Source organism: Mastigoproctus giganteus, unplaced genomic scaffold, assembly GCF_048544385.1.
Source record: "Mastigoproctus giganteus isolate SK-2022 unplaced genomic scaffold, ASM4854438v1 scaffold_15, whole genome shotgun sequence".
NCBI lineage: Eukaryota > Metazoa > Arthropoda > Arachnida > Uropygi > Thelyphonidae > Mastigoproctus > Mastigoproctus giganteus.
In genome coordinates, this window is record NW_028328292.1 from 6,432,874 (window position 1) to 6,457,560 (window position 24,687).

The 24,687-nt window shown below is 34.4% G+C and overlaps 1 protein-coding gene across 1 annotated transcript in view; it reads left to right on the forward strand.

Moving 5' to 3' along the window:
- LOC150074927 (switch-associated protein 70-like) overlaps positions 1-24,687 on the forward strand; it is a 92,585-nt gene that overhangs the window by 33,833 nt on the left and 34,065 nt on the right. The window contains exon 4 of the mRNA XM_090389340.1: positions 22,126-22,240. Coding sequence (XP_090245466.1) covers positions 22,126-22,240 — 115 coding nt within the window. The remainder of the gene's footprint in view (positions 1-22,125; positions 22,241-24,687) is intronic.

The following is a 24,687-nucleotide window of genomic DNA, read 5'->3' on the forward strand; positions in this document are numbered from 1 at the left end:
CAGTTTCCACTCAAAAATATTTATTGTCACAGCACCTAACTGTATGCGAACCAGTCAGGTGCTGTGTCACTGTTATTTTTAATATCATAGAGCACTTTAGGGTAATATAAGCCTCAGGTTGCAAAATAGTTAACTGACGTGTAAGTTAGTGCAAGTGCATCATTTCTATACACAGCCAGCTACTAAGTAACTAGGAATTGGCATCATTAAGTATATCTCATATACTTAATGATGCCAACCTTCACGAGTTGCCATGATATTGCACTACCTCAAATAAGTAATGCTTCACTAATAGAAAAGCTACTGTTACTTATTCTCAGCAGATACCACTACCCAGATGGCACCGTTTGGGAGCTTGTTGGCTCCTCATCGGTGGGTGAGCAGGTACCCTGGTGATGCAATGATGACAACCCAGTTGTGAAGTAAAAAAAAAAAAAGTAAAGTGCAGCCATTATCAACCCACTGCAGGATGGAAGCCTCCTCAACAATTCATGCTGAGGGAAATGGACCATAATCTGCCACGCTGATCCAGTTCGGGTTGGCAGATCGACCATATTCAGCAGTCAGGGGCTTGAACCCCGGTCTACTCAAAGAGCGTGTGCTACTGCACTCCCGCTCCTGACCACTCGGCTACGAAGTACAACTCTACAATATGAGAGATGCCTAGTGGTGTGCAAGTAATTAAGATCATAGAGCAGAGCTTCCCAACTGGTGTGCCACAGAAAGATTACAGGTGTGCTGCGAGAGATTTAATTTTATAAAATTTTTATATAGTTAGGGAAGGAACACGAAACAGTGGATTCGACCTGTGATAAGAAAATAGAAGGAATGAAAAAACCAGGAAAAGAAAATAGACCAGATGCAATCCCTCCAGTCCACCTGAACCAGAAGCATGGTCTGATGATGGGTATTGGTACGATCCTGAACCAACCTGCACACCAACCCTGATGTTCAGAGTAAGCATCCACTACAGAAGGATTCAGGATACAAACTTGGCACCAGCAGCACAGTTTCATGATAGGTATCGGTAAGATTATGAACCAGCCTGCACACCAACCTTGATGTTCAGAGTATGGGAACAAAGGTCACACCCAGGCTTCCATTACACAAGAACGCCAGATTCAGGATAAAAACGTGGCACTATCCTCCTGGCCAATGAAGTTAATCCCTCACCTATAAATTAACTTTTGGCATTGCCTCTTGCTTGTATGCACATCAGGTTTCTGGGAGCATTGGCAAGAGGAGTCTGTCAGCAGGTAAGAATTTAATCTTTTTTATAAACATATTTACCTTATGTTTCCTGTTTTATATTGTAATGGCAATTCAGAACTTAATACTTTAGAATCATAATTTGAATTGTAATTGTAACATTCTAAAATCAATGGAAATATTTATAAATATATATAATAATGTTTTTTTTCTCTTATCTTTGGTAAAAATCCATTTTTTTTTATATGAAAATAGAGTTCGATATCATGCTTAAATGCAAAAAAATGAAATTTTACTTACTTTAGTTGTGATTGTTTTTTTTCGAATTATTTTGGACCAGCTTTCACATTTTTCTACTGTAAAGATATACGTAACATAAGGTATTGCTTACTTTTAGAAATAAAAATCAGTGTGTATATCTAAAAACAAATTATTCAAAATATATTTACAGTAGAACGTCAGTTATCCGGAATAATCTGAAAGGCTGATCTTTCTTCTTTTTTTAATTAATGGTAGTACAGTAAGCTTCGGTTATAGTGATCACATTTGCAAATTGAATTTTGATTATAATAAGCAAAAGATCGAGTTTACCACCCATTTATAACAGATTGTACAAACAAAAAGCTTAATAAACCGAAAACTGCAAATTGTTTTTATTGTTTTATGGTTGCGACCTCTAGAATTCTATGTGACCTTCAGAAATATGCTTTAGAAAAATATTACAGACTACTGGGTTTTCTTGGAAACCATGAATGAATTTCAGATTAGTTTAGCTCCAGATTCGGTAATAATAATATCGCCCCGAAACGTGTGATTTCTTATTTTTCTCATTTTTTTTATGGTAAAATGTGAATGAAAAGAAAATGCATAGTTTTAACATTGCAACAAAAAACAGAAATTATTAATAGAATTAAAAAAGGTGAAAATTTAAGAATCCTTCCAAAGAGTGTAATGTGGAGACTTCAACGATTTGTGACATCAAGAAAAATTCTAATGCTATAACAGAATTTGTGTTCATTATGGATAGTGAAGGAGGATCTAGAAGGAAAAAATGTCGAAACCTGAAAATGCCGCTTAAGAGTGCACTCATTTTTTTTTTTTTTTTGTTTCTTCGGAGTGCAGTTTAGGTGAATCAGTGTCTGGCCTAATACTGTGTGGAAAAGCATTGGATTTTAATCAAAAATGAATAGGTAATGAAGATTTTAAGGCAAGCACAGGTTGACTGAAAAACTTTAAACTGAAACACAGTATACGTGAACTAGATATTCAAGGCGAGAAACTTTCTGCAGACGAATCGGCACCGGTGTCCTTGGAAAAGTAAGTTTGCTTCAGTTATGGCAAATCGAGAAAGAAAACGTTTATAATGTTGATGAAACGGGCTTATTATGGAAATGCTATAATCAAAATTTTTCGAGATTTGGTTATAATTTGGTTTGTGTTTTCCGAGATTTGGTTATAATTTTTTAAATGAATTCATCTTATTTAATTTAATTGTAAGGTAAGATTAAATTTATTTAATCTTATTTATTTAATTTATTTATTAATTTTTTTAAAAAATTTATTTAATTTAGAATTTATAATAATTTATTAAATAAAATTATTAAATTTATTTAATCTTACCTTACAATTAAATCTACCCTAGTTTAAATTTATTTAATCTTACCAGAAAAATTATCCAGAAATTTTTCTGGTTCAATTATCCGGAAAATTTGGCTATCCGGAAGAGGTCAGACAATAATTATTCTGGATAACTGACACTCTACTGTATTAAATTACTTTATTAAGTAGTTTATATTTAACCAAATTTAATTTTTGTAGATATTTATTTTCCGCCCATAATGGAAAACATTTTGAAGAGAACCAGAAAGTTGACAGATAAGGGGACAAACAAAGTAGTCCAAAGAAAAAGACAAATCCAGTATTTAAGCAATATAACGAGGAATATATCAAATATGGATTTGTATGCTCCAATAATTCATCTCTTCCTTGATCCATATGTCTTATTTGCCTAGACGAGTTATCAAATGGAGCAATGGTCCCAAGTAAACTAGGCCAGCACATTACCATGAAACATCCCTCATGTGCAGAAAAAGATTTGAATTTTTTTAAGCATCTCCAAATGCAAAATAGGAGCAAAGTTGTTTTATGAATTCGATTACAACAGTATCAAATCGAGCCCAAGAGGCTAGTTATAAAGTCGCCCAATTGGTGGCCAAATCCAAAATGCCTCATACAATTGCAGAATCACTTATTTTACCAGCCTGCATCAAAATTGGTAACACTATGCTTGGGGCAAAAGAAGCAAAGGAAATTGAAAAAGTGCCACTTTCAAATAACACTATTAGTAGACGCATTGAAGACATCAGATGACGTCGAAACAAAATTATCGAATCTAAAAAATTTTCATTGCAAATTGATGAATCTGCAGATGTTAGTAACTGTGCTCAATTAATAGCCTAATTAGAATCATTGAAGAGAAATGCTTGAAAGAACATTATTTGTTCTGCAAAGAACTGCCAAATTGCACTACTGGAAATGAAATATTCAATATGGTAAATGAGTACTTTGAGACAAATAATATATTATGGAAAGGTTACTTAAGCTTGTGTACTGATGGTGCCCCTCCAATGACCAGAAGAGTTAAAGGTTTTACATCAAATTTGTTCTGAAAACCCAGAAATTCAGGTTATGCATTGTTTTATTCACAGAAAATTCTCATATCTAAATGTGTGCCTGTGGATCTGAATCCCACATTACATGATGTTATCAAGATGGCGAATTTAATAAAATCCAATCCATTAAAGTGATGTCTGTTTTCAGCTTTGTGTGAAGAAATGGGATTGGAATACCACTCTCTGCTATTTCACACTGAAGTATGTTGGCTGTCCAAAGGAAGAGTTTTTTATCAAGAGTTTGAGCTAACTAACAGAACATTATAGGTTGTTATGGGCCTATATGAGAGCTTGAAGGACAGGGTGGATGCCCTTGAAGGATCTAAATTGAGGGCCCATCAAGCTCTCAGCTGCTCACATCAACGCCAGAGCTTGCACTTGGTCATCACGCAACACAGCGGCAACCCCCAAGGCAGAATGCGCTGGTCCCACAGAAACTAGTAGTTGTTGGTGACTCTATTGTCAGGGAAACGGGGAACATGCTTTGTAAAAAGGAGAGGTGGAACGGGACCAGGGTATGTCTGCCAGGGGCAAAGGTTGATGACGTTGTAGAGCGGATATCATCTTTCAAGGGCACTAAAGGTGATCTAGTCATACACGTTGGCACTAATGATATTAAGAGTAGGAGACCAGCGGAATTACTTACAAGTATAGGTCACTGTTGAAAAAAAGCCATGAATTAGGGTTGAATTTGAAAGTGTCTGCAATTCTGCCCAGACACGATAGGAGGGAATATATGATGAGAGCCTTGTCAATCAATTCGGCCCTGGAAAGATTGTGCAAGGCTCAAGGGGTAGAATTTTTTTCGGCCTGGTCTGTACTTGTTAACAGGAGAGACTGCTTCTACAGGGATGGGATACACTTAAATAGAAAGGGTGCAAGAATATTTGCTGATGCTATCGAGGCAGTGTTAGGTGGGTCGGAAAACTGCTAGCTTCTTGGGATGCAAGGACTAATAGATTAACAGTAGCCACTGGCAGAGGTAAAAGTGATTCTTACACTGCTTCTATTGGAATCAGCAGCAGCCTGGAAAACAAGATGCAGGATATTTCAGAGACTGCTGGGAGTCATTGTAGTACAAGTAAACACATGGGTTGTGTTAGGGTATCTAAGAATAGGAACAGGTGCATGTATACTTGCATGTACACCAATGCTAGGAGTTTGGTAAATAAATTTGATGAATTTCAGGTATTGCTCAAAACATCAAAGGCAGATATTGTTGGGATACCAGAGACGTGGTGTCACACAGATATAAGGAATGCAGAACTGGAATTTGGGGAGTACAACGTGTACAGGAAGGATAGACAAGATAGGAAGGGAGGAGGGGTTATACTATTAGTGAAGAAACACATAAAATCCAAGTAAGTGAAGCCAGTCGACATCACTGGACAGTGCAGTCTCGAGTCAGTTTGGTGTGACATAAGCACTGGGAGATCAAAATTGAGAGTAGGAGTGTGCTATAGGCCTAATGACTCTGATGAGTATAATAAGAAACTGTACAGGGAAATAGAGTGGGTCAGTAAATCAGAGAGTCTTATAATGGGGGATTTTAATTTCCCAGATATTGACTGGAATTTGTGGGTTGTTCACTCATACACTAGAAAGGCTTTTGTGGATTTATTGGATGATTGTTTTCTACATCAGCATGTTCGGGAGGCAACTAGAGGGAGTAATACTCTTGATCTGATTATCAGTAGTGATTCTTTATGCATTAAGAATCTGCAGATAAAAGAACCACTAGGTGGCAGTGATCACATTGTGCTGAAGTGCGATTTACTCAAAGAGGGAGCTATCATCAGGGGAAAAGGGAAGGGTTTTTGCTTTCTTAAAGGCGACTACAGTGGTCTGAGACAGTATTTAAATTCTATACAGTGGGACCAACTGATGATGTTACCAACAGCAAATTCAAAATGGGAAGCATTCAAAGAATTTATCTTGGAATCTACTAGGCTTTACATACCAACTAAGAAATATTGTTCAAAGTTTAGGCCTAAATGGATGTCAGATGAACTAATGAGACATATGGCAGAGAAGAAAAATGCATGGGATACATATAAATTAATGGGTGACATGGAAGCCTATGATAGATATAAGCTGGTCTGTAACCAAGTCACAAAGGAGATTAGGCAGGCAAAGGCAGATTACGAGAAATCCTTGGCAGAGGATGCAAAGAAAAAGAGTTCTTTACCTATGTAAACTCTAGAAGGAAAGGGATGAATCAGATTGGTCCACTGGATATTAATGGATCAATAGGTGAGGATCCTGCTCAGGTGGCTAACAAACTAAAAGAGTATTTTGCATCTACATTCACACATGAGGAGTTATTCAGGAAGGGGAATGCCAGAGGTGAAGTAAACTCTGGCAGTGAGCTAGATGATTTTGTAATAACTGAGAGGAAAGTGGAGGAGAAATTGTTGAGGATAAACTTAAAAAAGGCGCACAGGGTGGATGGGATCTATCCAGTTATATTAACGGAGGCAGCAAAGGAAGTAAGCGAACCCTTAGCCATAATTATGAGAGCTTCTTTGGACTCAGGGGAAGTACCCATAGACTGGAGATGTGCAAATGTGACCCCAATTCACAGTGGAGGATCAAAGGCTGACACAAGTAATTATAGACCTATGAGTTTAATTTCTGTTCCAGGAAAATTAATGGAGGCACTGGTTAAAGAAGCACTGCAGGATCATCTAGACAAGAGTTCAGTTATAGCTCAGACAGAGCATGGTTTTGTTAAGGGGAAGTCTTGCCTGACCAATTTGATTGGATACTATGATGCAGTCACAAAAGAACTGGATGCAGGGAATAACTTTGATATTATATACTTGGATCTTAGAAAGGCTTTTGATACTGCTGCACATGGAAGATTGCTGCACAAATTGGAGCAGTGTGGCATTGGAGGCAAATTGCTGCTATGGATAAAGGGATGGTTGAGCGGGAGAAGAGAGTGGTAATCAATGGGCATTGCTCGTCGTGGACTAATGTTATTAGTGGAGTCCCACAGGGTTCAATGTTGGGTCAATTGTTATTTTCTGTATTTATAAATGATATTGATGATGGTATATCAAGCTTAATATCCAAGTTTGCAGAACGATACAAAGGTTGGCAGGGTTGCTAAGGACACTACTGACAGTATGCTGCTGCTGCATCAGGATCTGGAAAGATTGAGCAGATGGGCTGAGAGGTGGCAAATGAAGTTTAACATTGACAAATTCAAAGTACTACATATGGGAAACAGTAACCTCAGAACAACATATCAACTCTGTGGTACTACACTGACAGTGGTAGAGAATGAAAAGGACCTGGGGGTAAAAGGACCTGCAGGCAGATATGAAGTTTTCTGAGCAGTGCAGACGGGTTGCAAGAGTAGCTCATGGTGTCTTGTCAATGATATACAGGAATTTTTCTAGCAGGGATAAGGAGGTGATTATTCCCTGGCCTCTGTAGCCGAGTGGTCAGGAGCGGGAGTGCAGTAGCACACGCTCTTTGAGTAGACCGGGGTTCAAGCTCCTGACTGCTAAATACGGTTGATCTGCCAACACGCACTGGATAGCGTGGTAGATTATGGTCCATATCCCTCAGCATGAATTGTTGAGGAGGCTTCCATCCTGCAGTGGGTTGATAATGGCTGCAGTTTACCTTTTTTATTCCCTTGTATAAGGCAATGGGCTGGCCACACCTTGAGTACTGTATACAGGTCTGGAGGCCTCATTTCAAGAAGGATGTAGAGATGCTGGAACGAGTACAGAGAAGGGCAACAAGATTAGTGAATGGAACAAAGGGTTGCTCTTACGAAGAAAGGCTTAAGTTTTGCAAATTACAGTGTCTGGAGACTAGGCACCGGCGAGGTGATCTGATAGAGGTGTATAAAACCTTGAATGGTTTGAGCATGCTCAATGCTGATGGATTATTCTGAGCAAGAGCTCAGAATAATCACCTGAGAGGGCATAAATTCAAATTGAGGAAAGACAAATGTAGGATACAGGTGTGGAAATTTGCCTTTAGCCAGTGGGTAGTTGGTTGGTGGAACAGGCTTCCAACCCTTGTTGTGGAAGTTGATAGCCTAAATAAATTTAAGGCTCAGCTGGACTGGTATTTCGAATGAACGGAAGGGTGAAATGGGAGTGGGTTTTTTTTTTTTTTTTTTTTTGGCTGATGCTGCATGAAGCTTGCTTTCTTGCATCATATGCCTCTGCTAATGCTAAAACAGGTGAAATTTTTTTTTTTTGTGAATAAATCTTACTTTTCTGATTTAATGAAGGATAGTTATTGGCCTCCAAAAACTAGCTTACTTAACTGATATTTTTGTGCACCTGAATGAGCCAAATTGAAAATTGCAAGGATCACACGAAAACCTACTGTGTACAGATAAAGTTTATGGATTCAAAGAAATAATTCAACTTTGGAAAAATGAGGTTAAAAACAGATGACTAATGACGTTTAATCTGTTGACTGCCGCATTGGCCGTATGTCCAATGCCATTACGTTTTTCAGGCACCGTGTTGGACCTATATTGCCGACACCCTCTGTTTCCGTGGGTGCTGCTTCGGCTGTATAGCGCTGACGATTGTTGGAAATTTACATTATTTTTGAAAAGTGTGGCCTCCATTGATACATGTGATGAAATTTGCACGGCACTATGAGAAAAAATAAGTGAGTAACTGCTGATCATTTAAAAATTCTTTATTTATACGATTACAAAATTTTGTACATTTATGGTGTTGTCCAGAACACTCTAAGCATATGAAAGGCTGATGAATACAGTCTGTGCAATACATAAAAACTCTTTCCCCCTTTCTGCTAGCAACTGATCTTCCTTCAGGCTTTCAATTTTGCGTAACAAAAAAACACACATCCTTCTAACTTTCTTGTTGTTTGCATTGAATTTTGTAGATAGTATATGAGTATTGCTACATTTTTGGCTTTTCACGTTTCTCTTTCCGTTCTATATTTAGTAAATTGGTAACTCTCTCTTCCCGAAAGCTTCTTATCTTTATATTTTTTCGTGTGCCTCTCTTGTACACCACATGCACATTGACAAGTTATATACCAAGTATATATTCTATCGCTAATTTGCGGTACGACTTTATCTACTTTCTTAGCGTTGTGGCATATGAACCCATTTGGTCCGACAGATCAATGCCTGCTTTTCCCTTATTATATGCTAGAATAGGAAGTGGTTTTTGTTTGGCTTCTTTTCGTCTTCCTTTACTTGCGGAGGGTCCATCAACCATTTCTGGGGCATGCTTTGTTGTTAGTAGTCTCACATTTCGAGCATCTTGCCACTTTAGAACAATAATTCAATTTTTTTGTTCCTTGGCGATCATCTCTCCTCTATTTAGCTTTGCGCACACGACTTCTTTTGGCATAAATTTTTTACTCACTCGTAACATACCAACAACATGAGTTTTTTTTTGTTTTTTTTATGAAGAAATGATAACGGCAAATGGTAGCTCATATAAAAATTGTCTACATACAAGGTGCAGCCTTCATTTAGAAGTCCTTGCATTAATTCTTTGCAGCTAAACCTATGGATTTTCTATAATTTTCAGATTTACTCGAATAAATTTTACTCAACCAGGTATATCCTTCAGTGGAACATAACGTGAACAGCTTGATTCCATATCTGTGTGCTTTATTTGGTATATATTGTCAGAATATCAGCCTGCCCCTCCAAGGAACAAGAGTTTCATCAATGACATAATCTTGGTTGGGGAAAATATTTTCTGATATTTAAGCTGCAGAACATCTATCAGGTGTTGTATCTTACTGAGTCTGTCCCCTGGAATGGCAGTTTCATCGTCTGAAAAGTGAATGGGGTGTAACAACAATTCAAATCTGTTGTGAGACAATTTTTGTTACTAAGTTATTTTTATAGATAGGTTTGGTTGACCAGTAAGATGCAATACTGCCCAACCTTACTAGTTCCATCCACATAAGAAGCCTGAAAAGCTTTCTTATCTCATCAGTAGTTGTTGGAACATACTTTTTTAGATGACTCTGCTGCGAAGCTCGGGTACTCTGAATTTTCTGTTTGGCTTATCCGGTTTTCTGTTACAATAAGATTTATGGCTTTTTCATAAAAAAATAATGAAAACGCCTCAAGATAAGTAATATTTCTTGATACGTCTATTTGCCATTCCGATTCACCTGTGAAATAAAATCTTTTTTGGCATCCTTTGTATTCAGTCTATTCAATAACTTCATTTGTTTCAGTTGCTTCAATCTCAGGTTCTTTGGTCTTTTCAAATTGCTCATCAGTGTTTTCTTCTGTCATCCAGTTGTGAAGCACTTCTTCAATATTTTCCGATATTTCGGTATGGCCTTCATTTGAAGAAATATCTGAGTCAGGATCTTTTACCGAATCATCGGAGTCAAAATCTTCTTTTTCATCTTCAGAACTACTACTAAGATTTTCAGCAATTACTCTCAGTTCCTCTTGTAGTAATTTTCATTTAGTCATTACTTTTTAGAGGATTTTTTTTTTTTTTTTTTACAACACACTTGTACAAACTTGAAACTCACAACACAATATAATGGATAATACAGTGCACTATGAACTTGTTTTGACAAAATCTTTAACAATACTGTACTAACAAACTTATTGCGACATTTGTGAGTTTATTTTATTGTGGCTAGTTTATTGCAGTGCGTGCAATAAACTAATCATGTACGACCTTCATATGTGTTCCGTAATAGCATACGTTACATACGTGGCCGACATGGCTTCTCAAGAAATAAAGTAAGCTACTGGGCCATGTCGGCCACATATATGCGACACAAAAAAAAAAGACTTTTTTTTTTTGATATTTTAAGTGAAAAAACAAAACACTGACATTACAATATTTATTTTAGAATTACTAATCAAATTATTTACTAAATATTTTTTGGCCCTGGGGGAATTTTTTTCTTAAACTAGCTTGGCAGTCAATGTGTTAATTGGTGTTATAATTTAAATCTTAAAGCAGAATTACTGGGATTAGTAGAGCAACATCTGTGTTTACTTGAGGAAAAACTTCATCACTATTTTGAAATACTTGATGTAAAAAAATTTCATTGGATTCGAAATCCATTCGCATTATCCCTAGAAATTCCAGCATTATGTTTATCGATGAAAGAGAAAGAAGAGCTGTTAGATTTAAGAAATGATCGTACCCTTCAAGTACAAATTAAAGAAATCGAGTTATCCGAATTTTGGTTAATGGCGAGAAAGGAATTTCCTTCAATCGGAGAAAAAGTAATTGACACTTTTCTTCCATTTACTACCACCTATTTGTGCGAACAAAGTTTCTAGTTGATGGTGACTATCAAGAATTCGAAAAGATCATCATTAAAAAATCTGGATCAGGAGTTATGCGTAGCCATTTCAAGAATAAAACGTGATATAAAAATGTTATATTCACAGAAGCAAGCTGAAATTTTTCATTAAAAAATTTGAAAAGATTTTATTTTGAGTTTTGTATGAATTTAGTATTAAATATTTAATTCTTCCGTAATATTTATATTTTACTTTTCTTATCATAATTACATATACTATAATGCAAATGTAATACATTTTTTCACAAAGTCCTTATGGACAACCAAAAATCTGCTCCAGTTTTTATGTGGCGCCACATCTTTATGTGGCATACAAAAATAAGTTCCCAAGTATGCCATGGCCCAAAACAGGTTGTGAAGCACTGTCATAGAGCATACTCAAATTTCCCATGCTTCACAACTGCCAAATTTGAAATAAATTTTGAAAAAAATATTGAAAATGGAAGTGAATAATTGTCACACACAATTTGTATGTGCATGTTAAAATTTGTTTTTTTTTGTTTTTTAAGTTTTAATAATTTTTTTACTGCTATTTATGCACATATTTGAATTTTCCACAGTGGTTTTTTACCTAGAAAATGGAAGAGACTAATAGTTTGCTGTTTATATTTTACATATAATTTTTTTTAATTATCAGCAGATTAATGTTTGTTTTTTTGAAAATAAAGAGTTTAAAAGCACATTATTTAAATATTTAATTTTTTTATTAAAAATGAAAAACTGCATGCAACAAGCATTGCAATTCATTAAGAAAAGATGAAATATTAGTATACTCCAAGCAGAATTCAAAAAAAGCAAATTTATTTTCTAGAAATTAAAAAGGAAGTTGCCACTTGTCAGATGCCTGACAATTGGGGGCACCACCACTGTAGGAATACTGTTTAGAATTTTTGTAATTCTCATTTAAATATTAATAGTCTTTTAGTTTTCCAGCATATATTCATGAGTACAGGAACTCCCTGACTTACGTAATACTTGACTTATGGAAATTTGACTTTACATAAGTTTTTTGCTGGCCGGTGCAAACTTAAAAAAAATTCGTGGAAACGTATTCTGCATCCTGTAGGAATAAATGGAGGTATCGTGAAAATATCGTAATGTGAACCCAATAACACTGGGTTTTTTTTTTTTTTTTTTTTCTTTCTTTCTTTCTTTTTGTAATTCGTTCCAAGTCCTTGGAAGTTAAATTTTGCTATATTACTAAGCTATTTATTTCTCTAAAAGGTCATATTTATAATGGAAATCGCACTACCCTTTCATCATTATCATATGTTCCCGTTGTAAGAATCAATTTTGAATGCCTTTGTGATATTTTTCTAAAGCACGTTTCTGGAGGTCACAACCAAAAAACAAAAACAATTTGCACTTTCCGATTTATTGTGTTTTTTTTGTTAGTGCATTATAAACGGGTAGTAAACTTGATCTTATTGCATTTGTGATAATACTGATAACTGCAGTTGTGTGAGTTTTTAGGCTATTATGGTGAAATGTGTTCCCCTTCATTGAAATCTTCAATTAATATAAAAAACAAATTTTCAGAAACTTCTCTTCATTCCTATTTACATATTACAATGATGAAGGGAAAGTGACCAATGAAAACTGCAAGTGGTGGTAGTGACAGGAAATGAAATAAAAGTGATTTAGAAATGAAGATAAATGATTAAGAAGTATGAAGCAGGACAAAGTTGGTCATCTATTGCAAGGGAATTAGGTCTTACTGCTTCAACAGTGAATACTATTTTATAGGACAGTGTGCATATAAAAGAACATATCAAAGGATCAATGCACTTAAGATCAACAGTGATCACAAAACAGTGTTCATGTGCTATATTGAAGATGGAACAGCTGTTAATAATATGGATGGAAAATCAGATTCAGAAGCGAGTGCCTCTGAGTCTAATGACCATTCAAGCAAAAGCAACAAGTATTTATAAAGATATTAGGAATAAGTATGGAGAAGAACCCCAACCCAAGTTCGTGGGTGGTTTAATAGGTTCAATCATCCGCTGGTTTCCACAATGTTAAAGTATGCAGTGAAGTCACCAGTGCCAATTCTGCAGCTGCAGAGAAATTTTGTGATGTGTTGGAAAAAATTATCGACGAGGGTAGCTATTCAACGCAGCAAATTTTTAAAGTTGACAAGACTACTCTGTATTGAAAAAAAAAAAAAAAAAAATGCTGGATCGAAAATACATTGCCAAAGAGGAAAAGACAATGCTAGGTTTCAAGGCGTCAAAATATAGGGCCATGCTCTTGCTTGGGGCTAATGCAGCGGGCGATTACAGATTAAAACCACTGCTTGTGTACATTCTGGAAATTCTTGTGCATTTAAGGGCATCAATAAAGCCACCCTACCCATGCATTTCTGATTGACCCAGAGAGCATGGATAACAATATCTCTCTTTGAGGATTAGTTTAAATGCTTCTTCATTCCTGAGGTTGAAAAATATTATAAAGACAACAACATTTCTTTCACGATTTTGCTTCTATCAGATAATGTTCCTGGATATCCTATGCATCTAGATGATTTCAATTCAAACGTGAGAGTCATATTTCTACTGCCAAACATGACTTCACTCATCCACCCTATGGATCAGGGTGTTATTTCGAATTTAAAAGCATACTATTTATGCACAACATTTGCTCAGGCATTATCTGCAGTAAACGATGAGAAAAATTTTACGTTGAGAGACTTTTGGCATCAACCTCCTCAGTTAGAGGTTGATGCCAAAGACATAGGGGTGTTAATAGAGGAAGAAGAGAAGGAATTATCTAACGAATAACATATTGACTTGCAGGCAGCAATAATGAAAGAAGAAAATGCTGACGAAGCTCAAGATGAACCAAACGAGCAGCCGAGATGCTTCATCGCCAGAGAGATTGCAATGGTATTTCGTGAAATTGCATTGGCAATGGTGAGGTTTGAGAAGATGGATCCTGACAGCAAATGATTCTTAAAAGTTAACAGAGGGGTGAATGATATGCTTGCTTGCTACAAAGAAATCTACGATGAAATGAAAAGAGCCACCGTCCAGTCATCCATTAATATGTTCTTTCATAAGGTTGAGCGGCCGACCCCTTCTAAATCTCCACTGCCTTCAACCTCTGCAGCGGCATACTTATCAGCTGAAGACGTCGATTCTGACAACGATGCTTGAGAGGTAAAACTTACTGACATTATGCCTGTCTCCTCTCTTTTCTTGTAATTTTGAAATTTTTTAAATTGCACGCTTTTGTAATTTTTCCTGCGCATGAGATAAAAAAATTGAATAAATATAATAAATAATTCTATTTACATGTTCGTCAAACATTTCTTTTTTGATTCAATCAATTCAGCGAGCACATTTGGGAGTACTGCACAAGCATGAGGGAAATTCTCCGACTTACATAGCATTCCGCAGAACGCAACCCTTACTAAGTCGGGGAGTTCCTGTACATGGTTACTGCATTAATTTAATCAATAAGAGAAATTAATAAATGTTTCTCATATGATAGCAAGATTGCTAAGTTTTGTTTTTGCTACCTTACTAGTTATACACTTTGATATATACAAGCTGTATGTTAGTACTTAAAAATAAGCATTATTTTGTTTATGTTGTACATACCTACTAGAGAAATAAAAAAAAAAAAAAAAAAAAGTGATAGTTCTTTTTTTTTTTTTTTTGTATTATTGTTTTCAGTAAATTTTGTAATGAAGTCTAAACTGCTCTTGCTAACTATTCTATGTGAGTTGGTGATCAGCTTGAGATCACTTTAGACAGCAAATGCCAGCATCTGAGTATGGCTGAAAAAATGTTTGATTATAGTTGCAAAATTTTACTTTGGTTGTGTAGAATGAAATCTGTTTTTTTATTTTTATTTTATTTTTTTTATTGTATGTGTGCATAATTTAGTCTCTGTTTATGAAAATGATTAACCCTGGAAGCTGTTTATACCAAAATAAATAATGCATAACAAAAAAAGCTCGGATTTTTAGGTTGTTAGAACTGCTTAATTTCAACATGCAGGTATGAGTTAATTTTTGGTAAAATCGAAATGTGCATTACTGCCAAACACTATGGCAAGTTCAGTTTATGCTGCTAAGTGTTAATTGAACCCACAGACTTTCATTTTTACGCCCACCTAACCATCAGGTTTTTAGCTTGAAGTTTTTGTTCTTTTTGTTTCCAGTAAATTGAACGAGTTAATCAATTTTCAGTTAAAAGAAAAAATTCTTGAATGAAGGAATATGAATTTATTTAAAAATGCAATAAAATATGTTCAAGAGAAGAAAAAAAGAACAGTGATGTTTTAAAATTGTTAAAAGAAAATGTAATCTTTTAAAGCAGTGGTTCTGAAACTACTGAGCTCTATGGACCCTTTCAAAAATCAAAAAAAAGTTTGTGGATCCACATACATATAATTAATGTATGAAAATAAATAAAAAAATTAGTAATGGGGCAGCATAATTGCATATTCCTCTGTATGTTGCTTCTTGTATAAGACTAAAATAAAATTAAAATTATATTTGTGTGTGTGTGTGTATGAACACTTGGTTTTCTGAAAAGAAAATTCAAAGATTTATGTTTAAAACAACTTAACTTTATTCTTATTTTTACATAAATATATAATAATAACTTTATCATCAATTTGCCATACATAGAATGAATAATTTGACCAGTTCCAGAGGATCTGTTTCACATACCACCCCAGTTTGGGAAATGCTCAGTTGCGAGCTGTGAATATTTTAACATTGGGCTCGCACGCAGTTTTGCCGACCTTTGAAGTGAAAATTCTTTAGGCGTGCCCCAGGCAAGTTTTCACATGGGAGTAACTTGCATCCGTGGATTGACAAAAAATTGTCACGAAAATGCGACACAAAATGATTCCTCACCAGTGACGCACGACGCAATCAGTACCCCTACAGTGTGACCTCTGTGTAACTTGCACACGTATTGCATATACGTTTTAATCGCTATATCTCAGCTTCTAGCAGTCTGATTTTAAAAACCAAAATATTTCTTTTGTCATTTTGTACTGTATTTCATAAAAAATTTTAATGGAAAAAAAAAATTTATAATTTAGTCTTCAACCTGCTGAAGACTAAATGATTCTAAAGAAGTTTCACTTAACTCTCACAATTGCGTGCTCGGCATACACAATTTTTTAAAATTCTTCTTTTGTTTATAACTAGGGAAATACATTTTATTCACAATAAAATTTTAATATTACTAATAAAAAAATAATAAACTATTTCCCATAACACAAATACACACACTATCACAAATATTACATAAAAAAACAAACTATTCTAAAAAAGGTACGAAAAATTAGATTACACGAAAAAAATTATTACACAAATATTCAAGAAAAATTTATTCTAAAAACTGCCATATAGAATGCACTTCTCTATAATATTTGTTGTTGATCTTCTGCTTTGCTCAATAGCTGAGCAATGATTATGGAGGAATGATTTGTCATAATGATCTGGATCAAATTGAAGCAATGGTTTTCCATTTAGATTTATGGTCATCATATTTGTAACATGTTTAATTGTCAAAGATGTTCTTTACAATATTATTCATTACGCTGAAAGCTCAAGTTCCAGTACTGCTAATTGCAATGGTTTCGAGGATATTTCTGGCCTTTTTAATTGGACAGGGAATTTCACTCAATTTTAAAGATAAACCATCTGTAAAAATCTCTAAAATCATTAATTTTTATTTCATATTTTATTAGAAAACAAAATTCTTATTCGTTTTTCACCCTCTTGCTATATAGACTAAAGTTCTTCCATATTCCACGTTTCCGGGTAGCATACGTTTAAAATTTCTTTCAATTCCTCATTGTCAATTATATCATTATTTTCTTTCTTTAATTTAAAATTACTGTTGCATTAATAATCTATCCTTTAAGGATAAAACAATGCAGTTTAATAACTTGTCACGAGGTAATTTTTTAAATGTATTCTTACTTTCAATTTTGATTCCCTTCAAATTCTTGATTTCAACATGCTCTCAATTTTAGCTTCATAATTTCCTTCAGAATTTTTCAAATTATCAATAGCACTGATAGTTTGAATAATTAATTTATCTGCTTTTACTATAGTGATGCTGCGACTTTGTAAAGCTTCTGAAAGGTAAGAGAGCTCCTGCAGGATGTCTATCATTAGTGCTAAGCCGTTAAGAAATTCGAGATTTAAAAGTTGGTTTTCCTGAATTAATAATCCTGAATATTTAACTTCTGATTCAAAATGTTTGCACAAAGCGGGATAATTCCTCCAAACTGCAGTTGCCATCTGCAAGCTACAAGCTGCCCATCGTGGCCCGAACACACGACTGATCTTTATAATTTCTACATCAAGTTCTTTAGCAATCATCCTCAGATCGCACTGGTTTTTTGGAGATTGAAGATATAATGCACACAGTTTATCTAGAAATATTTCAAAATGATTCACTTCATTTATATTTTTTATAGAATCATCTAATGTTAATTTCAAACAATGAGCCAAGCAATGCCAAATAATGTTTGGAAATTGTTGTAAAACTCTGGTTGAAACACTGGACTTTTTCCCCAGCATTACACTAGCACCATTGGAACAAAATCCAATAAGATTTTCTTTTAAATATTTTTTGGAAAAACCATAGCTATTTAGAGCTGTAATTACACTGGCATGTATGCATTCAGCAGTTGTCTGTTCTAGTTTAATAAAATCTATAAAAATCATACATGGCTCAGCAAGTTCAAACTTAGGTAAAGAATTAAGACACTTTGTTTGGATAATGTTGTCGATTTCAACAATTATTATGCAGATTTTGGCATTCTTTTCTATTATTTTAATAAAGATTTCCTTTTTTATTTCTTTTGAAATATGTTTGGTGATTCTAATGCCCGAAAATCTTGAATGCAACGAAACTCCTATATCAACACCATTTTTACTCTGTAATCCCAATTCAGCTGGTAAATCAGACAGTGGCCAATTTTCTTTTTACAAGACTACACTGAATTAAAAAATTTTGGCAGTTTGAATTTCTTTATCATTCAGTTTGTCAGTGACATTTGGAAGTAGGTGCATTTGTGATTTTTTTGTTTTTTAGAATTTTTTATGTGCCATTTTTTATATGCAAAAAACTATCCATCATGAATGGATAGTTTTTTGCATAAAGATGTGTGTCTATTATTTTTATTCTTTCCATTCGGCTCTACCTTAATTTCCATTCATTCTTTTGAACCACGACAATGTGTTTTTTTTTTGCTCAACACCTAAGTTTTTATATTTAGCACAAACAGAACAACCTAATTTTCCATTTTGGATGTATAGCCATTTGTAATGAGTTTTAAAAAAAAAAATTGCTTGTTTTTTATTCCAACAATTGGGTAGTTGCTGTTCCGCTTCATAACTAACACATTGATAATTTATAATATCCTTGTTATCGTTAATGTTGGTATTCGTAGAATTATTTGACAAAACAACTTCATTACGAACATCAATTTTCTCCATTACACTGTCAGAATCCATAGAAGCAGATTTATTTTTTTTTTGTCTTTTCCAAAAGCTAATAAATTTAAAAAAGTGCTTTAAAATTATATTATTTAAAAATTTATATCAAAAATTATAAAAAACTTTAAAATTATATTAAAAATTATGGATTTTAATAAATACTTGATAATGAGTCAATACACTTCTCTCTGGTGCAGAAACTCAACTGATTACTTTCTCTGTCGCACCTACCCTTATACACAAATCGGCTTATCTCATTTGCACACTTATCCCTACCACTGCAGTTACAACAACAATTCAGATAAGTTACATGAAGCACAGCATGCTGAATGATATTTCAGTGTTGTCTGTTCGTGAATGGAAGATACTCACTCACCAGGCAATCCTATGCCTGGGACAAAAGTAATATAAGTACACCCCCATTATATGTAGGTCGTCAACTTTTATGAATTTATAAAAATTACTATTTCACCTTTCTATAATTTTCATATATTTATTAATAAAATAATTTAAATAATACAATGAATATAACAAAACAACGTATCAAAGAAATAAGAAATAACAACATATCCCTGCTAACAAAATTCCTATGCAGCAATTTTGTTAGCAGGGATAAGGAGATGATTATTCTGTTATATAAGACAATGGTTAGGCTGCATCTTGAGTACTGCATACAGGTCTGGAGTCTTCATTTTAGGAAGGATGTGGATCTGTGGGAATAGGTTCAGAGAGGGGTAGTGATATTGGTGATAAAGGTAACAAAAGGGTGCTCTTACCTAGAAACGCTTCTATTTTGTAAATTGCAACATCTAGAGACTATAGGCACATGCGAGGTGATTTGATTAATCCATTGAGTGGATTGAGTGTTTAAATGTTTAAGGCTTTGAATGGATTGAGTAAGCTCAGTGCTTATGGCATTCTTAAATTGAGGAAGGATGGTAATAGGATAGCATTAGTAGAGGCATATGATGCAAGAAAGCAAGCTTATGCAGCATCAGCCAAAAAAATAAAAAAAGAAAAAAAACCACTCCCATTTCACCCCTCCGTTCATTCGAAATACCTGTCCAGCTGGGCCTTAAATTTATTTAGATAGATATGTGGAAGTTGGCTTTTAGCCAGTGGGAAGTTGATTGTTAGAACAAATTTCTTGTTTTTGTGGAAGTGGGTGGTTTGAATATGTTAAAAGAAACTAGGCAAACCAAACTATCGGAGGGGATGGACAGGTGATTGAATGTTTTTTTTTTTTTTTATACTGTAGTGTAAATTTTTTTTCTTGCATCATTTGCCACTATTAATATTAAAAAAAAATGTGATAACCCAATAAATTTTGTGAATTTTTTTTTTTGTTTGTTTGTTGGGTTTCTTTTTGTTTCCCTTTTTTATTATTATTATCATCTTATCTTACCTATTGGTCCTTGATCAAAATTTGTGTGGCCGTGCTGCATATCATCCACAGGAAAATGCAACTGACTTTATGAAAAACTTGTTCGAATATCAGGCTCATGTATCACTTAAATTTTTCTTCCTAATTGTCCAAGGGGTTATCCCCTTATAGAGGAACAAAAGTTAAAAGTTAGGTTTCCACTTATAAAAATTTGATACTGTTAACTGCACTCATTTTGCTGTTACTAATGAACACAGTAGGTTGAAAATATTTGCTATGAATCATAGCAATGATGTCTTGAAGGAGAACCAGCTACAACAGCAGGAATGAAGCATGCCCAACTTTCTCGTAAAAGTCACTTATTGTTTGGAAAATTTTAAGAATGGCCAAAGGGTATACCCTGTATAGAGGAACAAAAGTTAAAGGCCAGGCATCCCCTTATGCCATCAGTAAAAATTTGCATATCAGTTTGCCGTTACGGACAAGTGCACTGGGCTGCAAACATTTGCTGCAAAACATGGTTGTATATGTTATGCTGCCAGTAAGAGATTGACATATCAGTTTGTGGTTACTGAATAGTGCAGTGGACTGCAAAAATTTTCTACAAAACATGGCTATAATGTATGCAGCAGGATAACCAGCTCCAGCAACAAGAATGAAACATGCCTTACTTTTGCATGGAAACAACTCTGTGAAAATAAAATGATGCATACTCCTTTGAAATTTTTTAACAATTCTACTTACAGAAATGAATATTAAGAGTTAGGTATCTTCTTATGAAGTTGGTAAAAATCTGACACATCATTTTGTTATTGCCATGAATTATAAAACAAGGTCATGAAACATGATCATGACACATGCAAAAGGAAAACCAGCTCTGTTGGCAGTAAGCACCAGTAATATACACTACTGGGATCATTGAGGGAAATGCAGATGTGGCAGGAGAATGAGCTCCAAATGACAGATGAAATTGAGTTCCATTCAGTGATTTACATGTTTATTTGAATGTAATAATGCTTCAGTAAATAAACTTTACTAAATAAGCATACCAATCTATAAAATTGCAAAACAAAAATTATCATTTTCAATATAATTGCTTTTAGATGGTTTCATTAGTCTTTTCAAATTAGACAAAGTTATTCACAAGCTGAGACCCAATTCAGACTTCAAATTTTATTGTAAACATTAATTCACTATCAGATGTGCAAAGTTCAGATTTCATGTTAAAAACTTCTGCCTTTTAGGTGAGGTCTGCACAATCAAATCTGATGTACTTCTTTAATAAATAGTCAGTCAGAAACAGAAAAATAAGTTTGCCAATTCTTGGAGGTATTTTGCTGAATTCTCTCATTTTTCTAAAGATAGCCAGAAAATGTGTGGTGCCAGATTTGGGAGGTTTGGCTGTATTTAATTTTACCAGAAAATATGGAGTTTATGTTAAGCCTTTATGCTAAGACTAGAAGTTCAGTGATTTTTTTTTTTTTTTTTTTTAGACTAAACTGATGACAGGAAACATTTTAATATCATATTTAAAAGTTTCAGTACAGTTATGAGTGTGACATTATGAAGGTTGACAGATCTGAGTAACTTTAAATTTTTTCTTAAAAAAAACACAAAAAAAACTGAAAACTGTTAGTTTGCAAATTTAATGAGAAATAATCAAATTTAAAAACATTTTTTCTGCTTGCAGACAGTACAACTGAAGCATTTTTAAATGTATTTAATTAAGATTAATCTTAATTAAATGCATTTAATTAAGATTAATCTTAAAATTCAGTGAAAACATAGGCTGTCGTGTGTTTTGTTACTACTGTAATTTTAATAATGCCTTATTGAGATAACTAATTAAATCATTGCATGAGCGTCAGATTGCTAATCTGTGTTGCTAGTGTGAAGAATAAAAAAAAAAAAAAAAAAAAAAAAATGGAGAAATAAAGGACAAAAGAAAAATGGAGGGATTTGTTCCTACTTGGCAGTTCTATATAATGCTGTTATCAGTTTTGTTGATATATGTATATTACTGTAATAGAACTTTAATATTTGTGATATTTCTAAATTTCATATAGTCAGTTGTACAACAGCCATCAGGAATCAAGGGAACACAGTTTATTCTAGTCACTCCAAATAAAACTTTGGAACTTTCTGGAATGGATTGCAAATCTAAACTCCAGTGGATTGCAGGTGAGATATTTTAAGCAGACACGATCCCATACATATTTTTATTGTGGAGATAATTTGAAGTATGTGCTAATTGCATTGAAATTAGAAGTTTTAAAATAGCTGTACTATTGTTTACATTATAAACCAGTCGTGGACAAACAGTAGTTTCCTTTTTGTAGCTCTTAACATTTTCAAGGGTCATGTAAAAATTTGTGCTAGTGCCATTGTGAATAAAATGTCAGTGCATCTTGCTGACTTAGATGAAAGGAGCAAAATGGTATCCTGTACAAAATTGCAAAAAAAAAAAAAAAAAAAAATCTGAAAACAGAAAAGAACAGTATTTTTTTAATGTTTCAATTTATCATCTAATGGGTAGTATATATATATATAAAAAAAAAAATTCCAACAAAAGTAAACCATGGGCATCATGGTTTACTTTTTACCCCATTCAGTTTTTTGTGATAAAAGGCAAGACAGTTCTGTTTGTGCATTTTGCACAAACAGAACTGTAAAGTATTTACGTTCAAATACAAGAGGATTGCAGGAAGATATTTTATCATAAACAGAATAGGTTTAAGACAGAATTACATAGTTACAGGGCATCTGTAAATTATTCACCTGATTATGAAACTTGATTAATATTTTATTGTAATAGATATTGTAAAACAGTTTGGTGCACTTCAACTCAAAGAATTTATCACACAACCGCACTTTTGGTGGCATGTAGAATGTCAAGACGGTAGCCAATTTCATTCCAAGTGTTTTGAAGCATCCCTTGAGAAATGGAAGTTGCTGTCTGTTCAGTCGAGTCTTAACTCTGCGATGATAAGGTTATTATTATATTAAAACCACTCTTATACCATGTGAAAATTAACAATATAGTTTATTAGGCTGTTTGCCTATATTACTATACATTAATATGACGTTTCGAGTATCTTACTGATACCCATCATCAGACCAAGCTGCTGACAGACTCCTCTTGCTGATGCTCCTAGAAACCAGGTGTGAATATAGGCAAGAGGCTTGCCAGAAGTTAATTTATAGGAGAAGGATTAACTCCATTAGCCAATAGGATAGTGCCAAGTTTTTATCCTGGATCTGGGGTTCTTAGAAGCCTGGGGTGACCTTTGATCCTATACTCTTGACATCAGGGTTGGTGTACAGGCTGATTCAGGATCTTACCGATATCTATCATCAGACCTTGCTGCTGGTGCCAAGTTTTAACCTGGATCGGAGTTCTTCAAAGGTCACTTCAGGCTTCTAAGAATCCTGAATCCAGAATAAAAACATGGCACTATCCTATTGGCTAATGGAGCTAATCCTTCTCCTATAAATTAACTTCTGGTGGGCCTCTTGCCTGTATTCACACTCAGTTTCTGGGAGCATCGGCAAGAGGAGTCTGTCAGCAGTTTGGTCTGATGATGGGTATCAGTAAGATACCCGAAACGTCATATTAATGTATAGTAATGTTGGCAAACAGCCTCATAAACTATATTGTTAATTTTCACGTGGTATAAGAGTGGTTATTAATATAATAATAACCTTAATGAAAAACAACAACGTTCCCCCTAACTATATTGGATCTGTGATGTTAACTTTTTTACAATACACAGGTCTTCTATGTAGCCTCATCAAAGAAATCCAGAGCTGTGATATCTGAAAAAAAAGAGGAGGCCATGGAATGAGACTATCCCAGCTGATCTATAGGTTAGGAAATTTTTTTATTGAGGAAATCACACACTGCAAGCTCCAGTGTGGTGATTCCCCATCTTGCCGATAGAACCCATGTGACTGCATATCTTCCAGCTTAGGTGCAGCATACAATTCAAGCATATCCATGTAATCTGCAGAGTTCACAGTGTTTTCGTGGAAGAAAAATGGCCTAATCACCTGGCTGAAGTACACACCACGTGTTTACCTTGGGATTATCACACTCATGTTCACGAACTGAGTGAGGATTTTCAATCTCCATTGCGACAGTTATGTCTGTTAACTTTATTGGACTGTTGGAATATTGCTTCATCACTGAAAACAAACAACATTTTCCTAAATGGTTGGCTGCATGACCGTGTCATGCAACCAACTTAGATTTATATTTATAAATTTGAATTTATAGATTTAGATTTATAATTTTTGCTGTATAATAATTATTAATGCATACACATTTAAATTTGAGTACTTACATAATTCTCTTTTTTTTTTCTTCTGCATATTTGTGTGGCATAGCTGGTAATGTTACCAACGACATGGAAACGATTGATCAATGTATGTGTGTTTTCTTCTGAGCTTCAAATTGATTTGGGCCAAAAAAAAAAAAAAAACCCTACCCTCTTTAGATGTTTTCTTAAAAGGGTCGATCAAAAACAGCTTAGGAGTCTTAATGTACATTAAGTGCTAGTGGTTTGTTAGAAAAGCCTCACTGTTTTATTTTTTCTAAAAAATTAGTTTCATATTTAGGGTAAAAATTT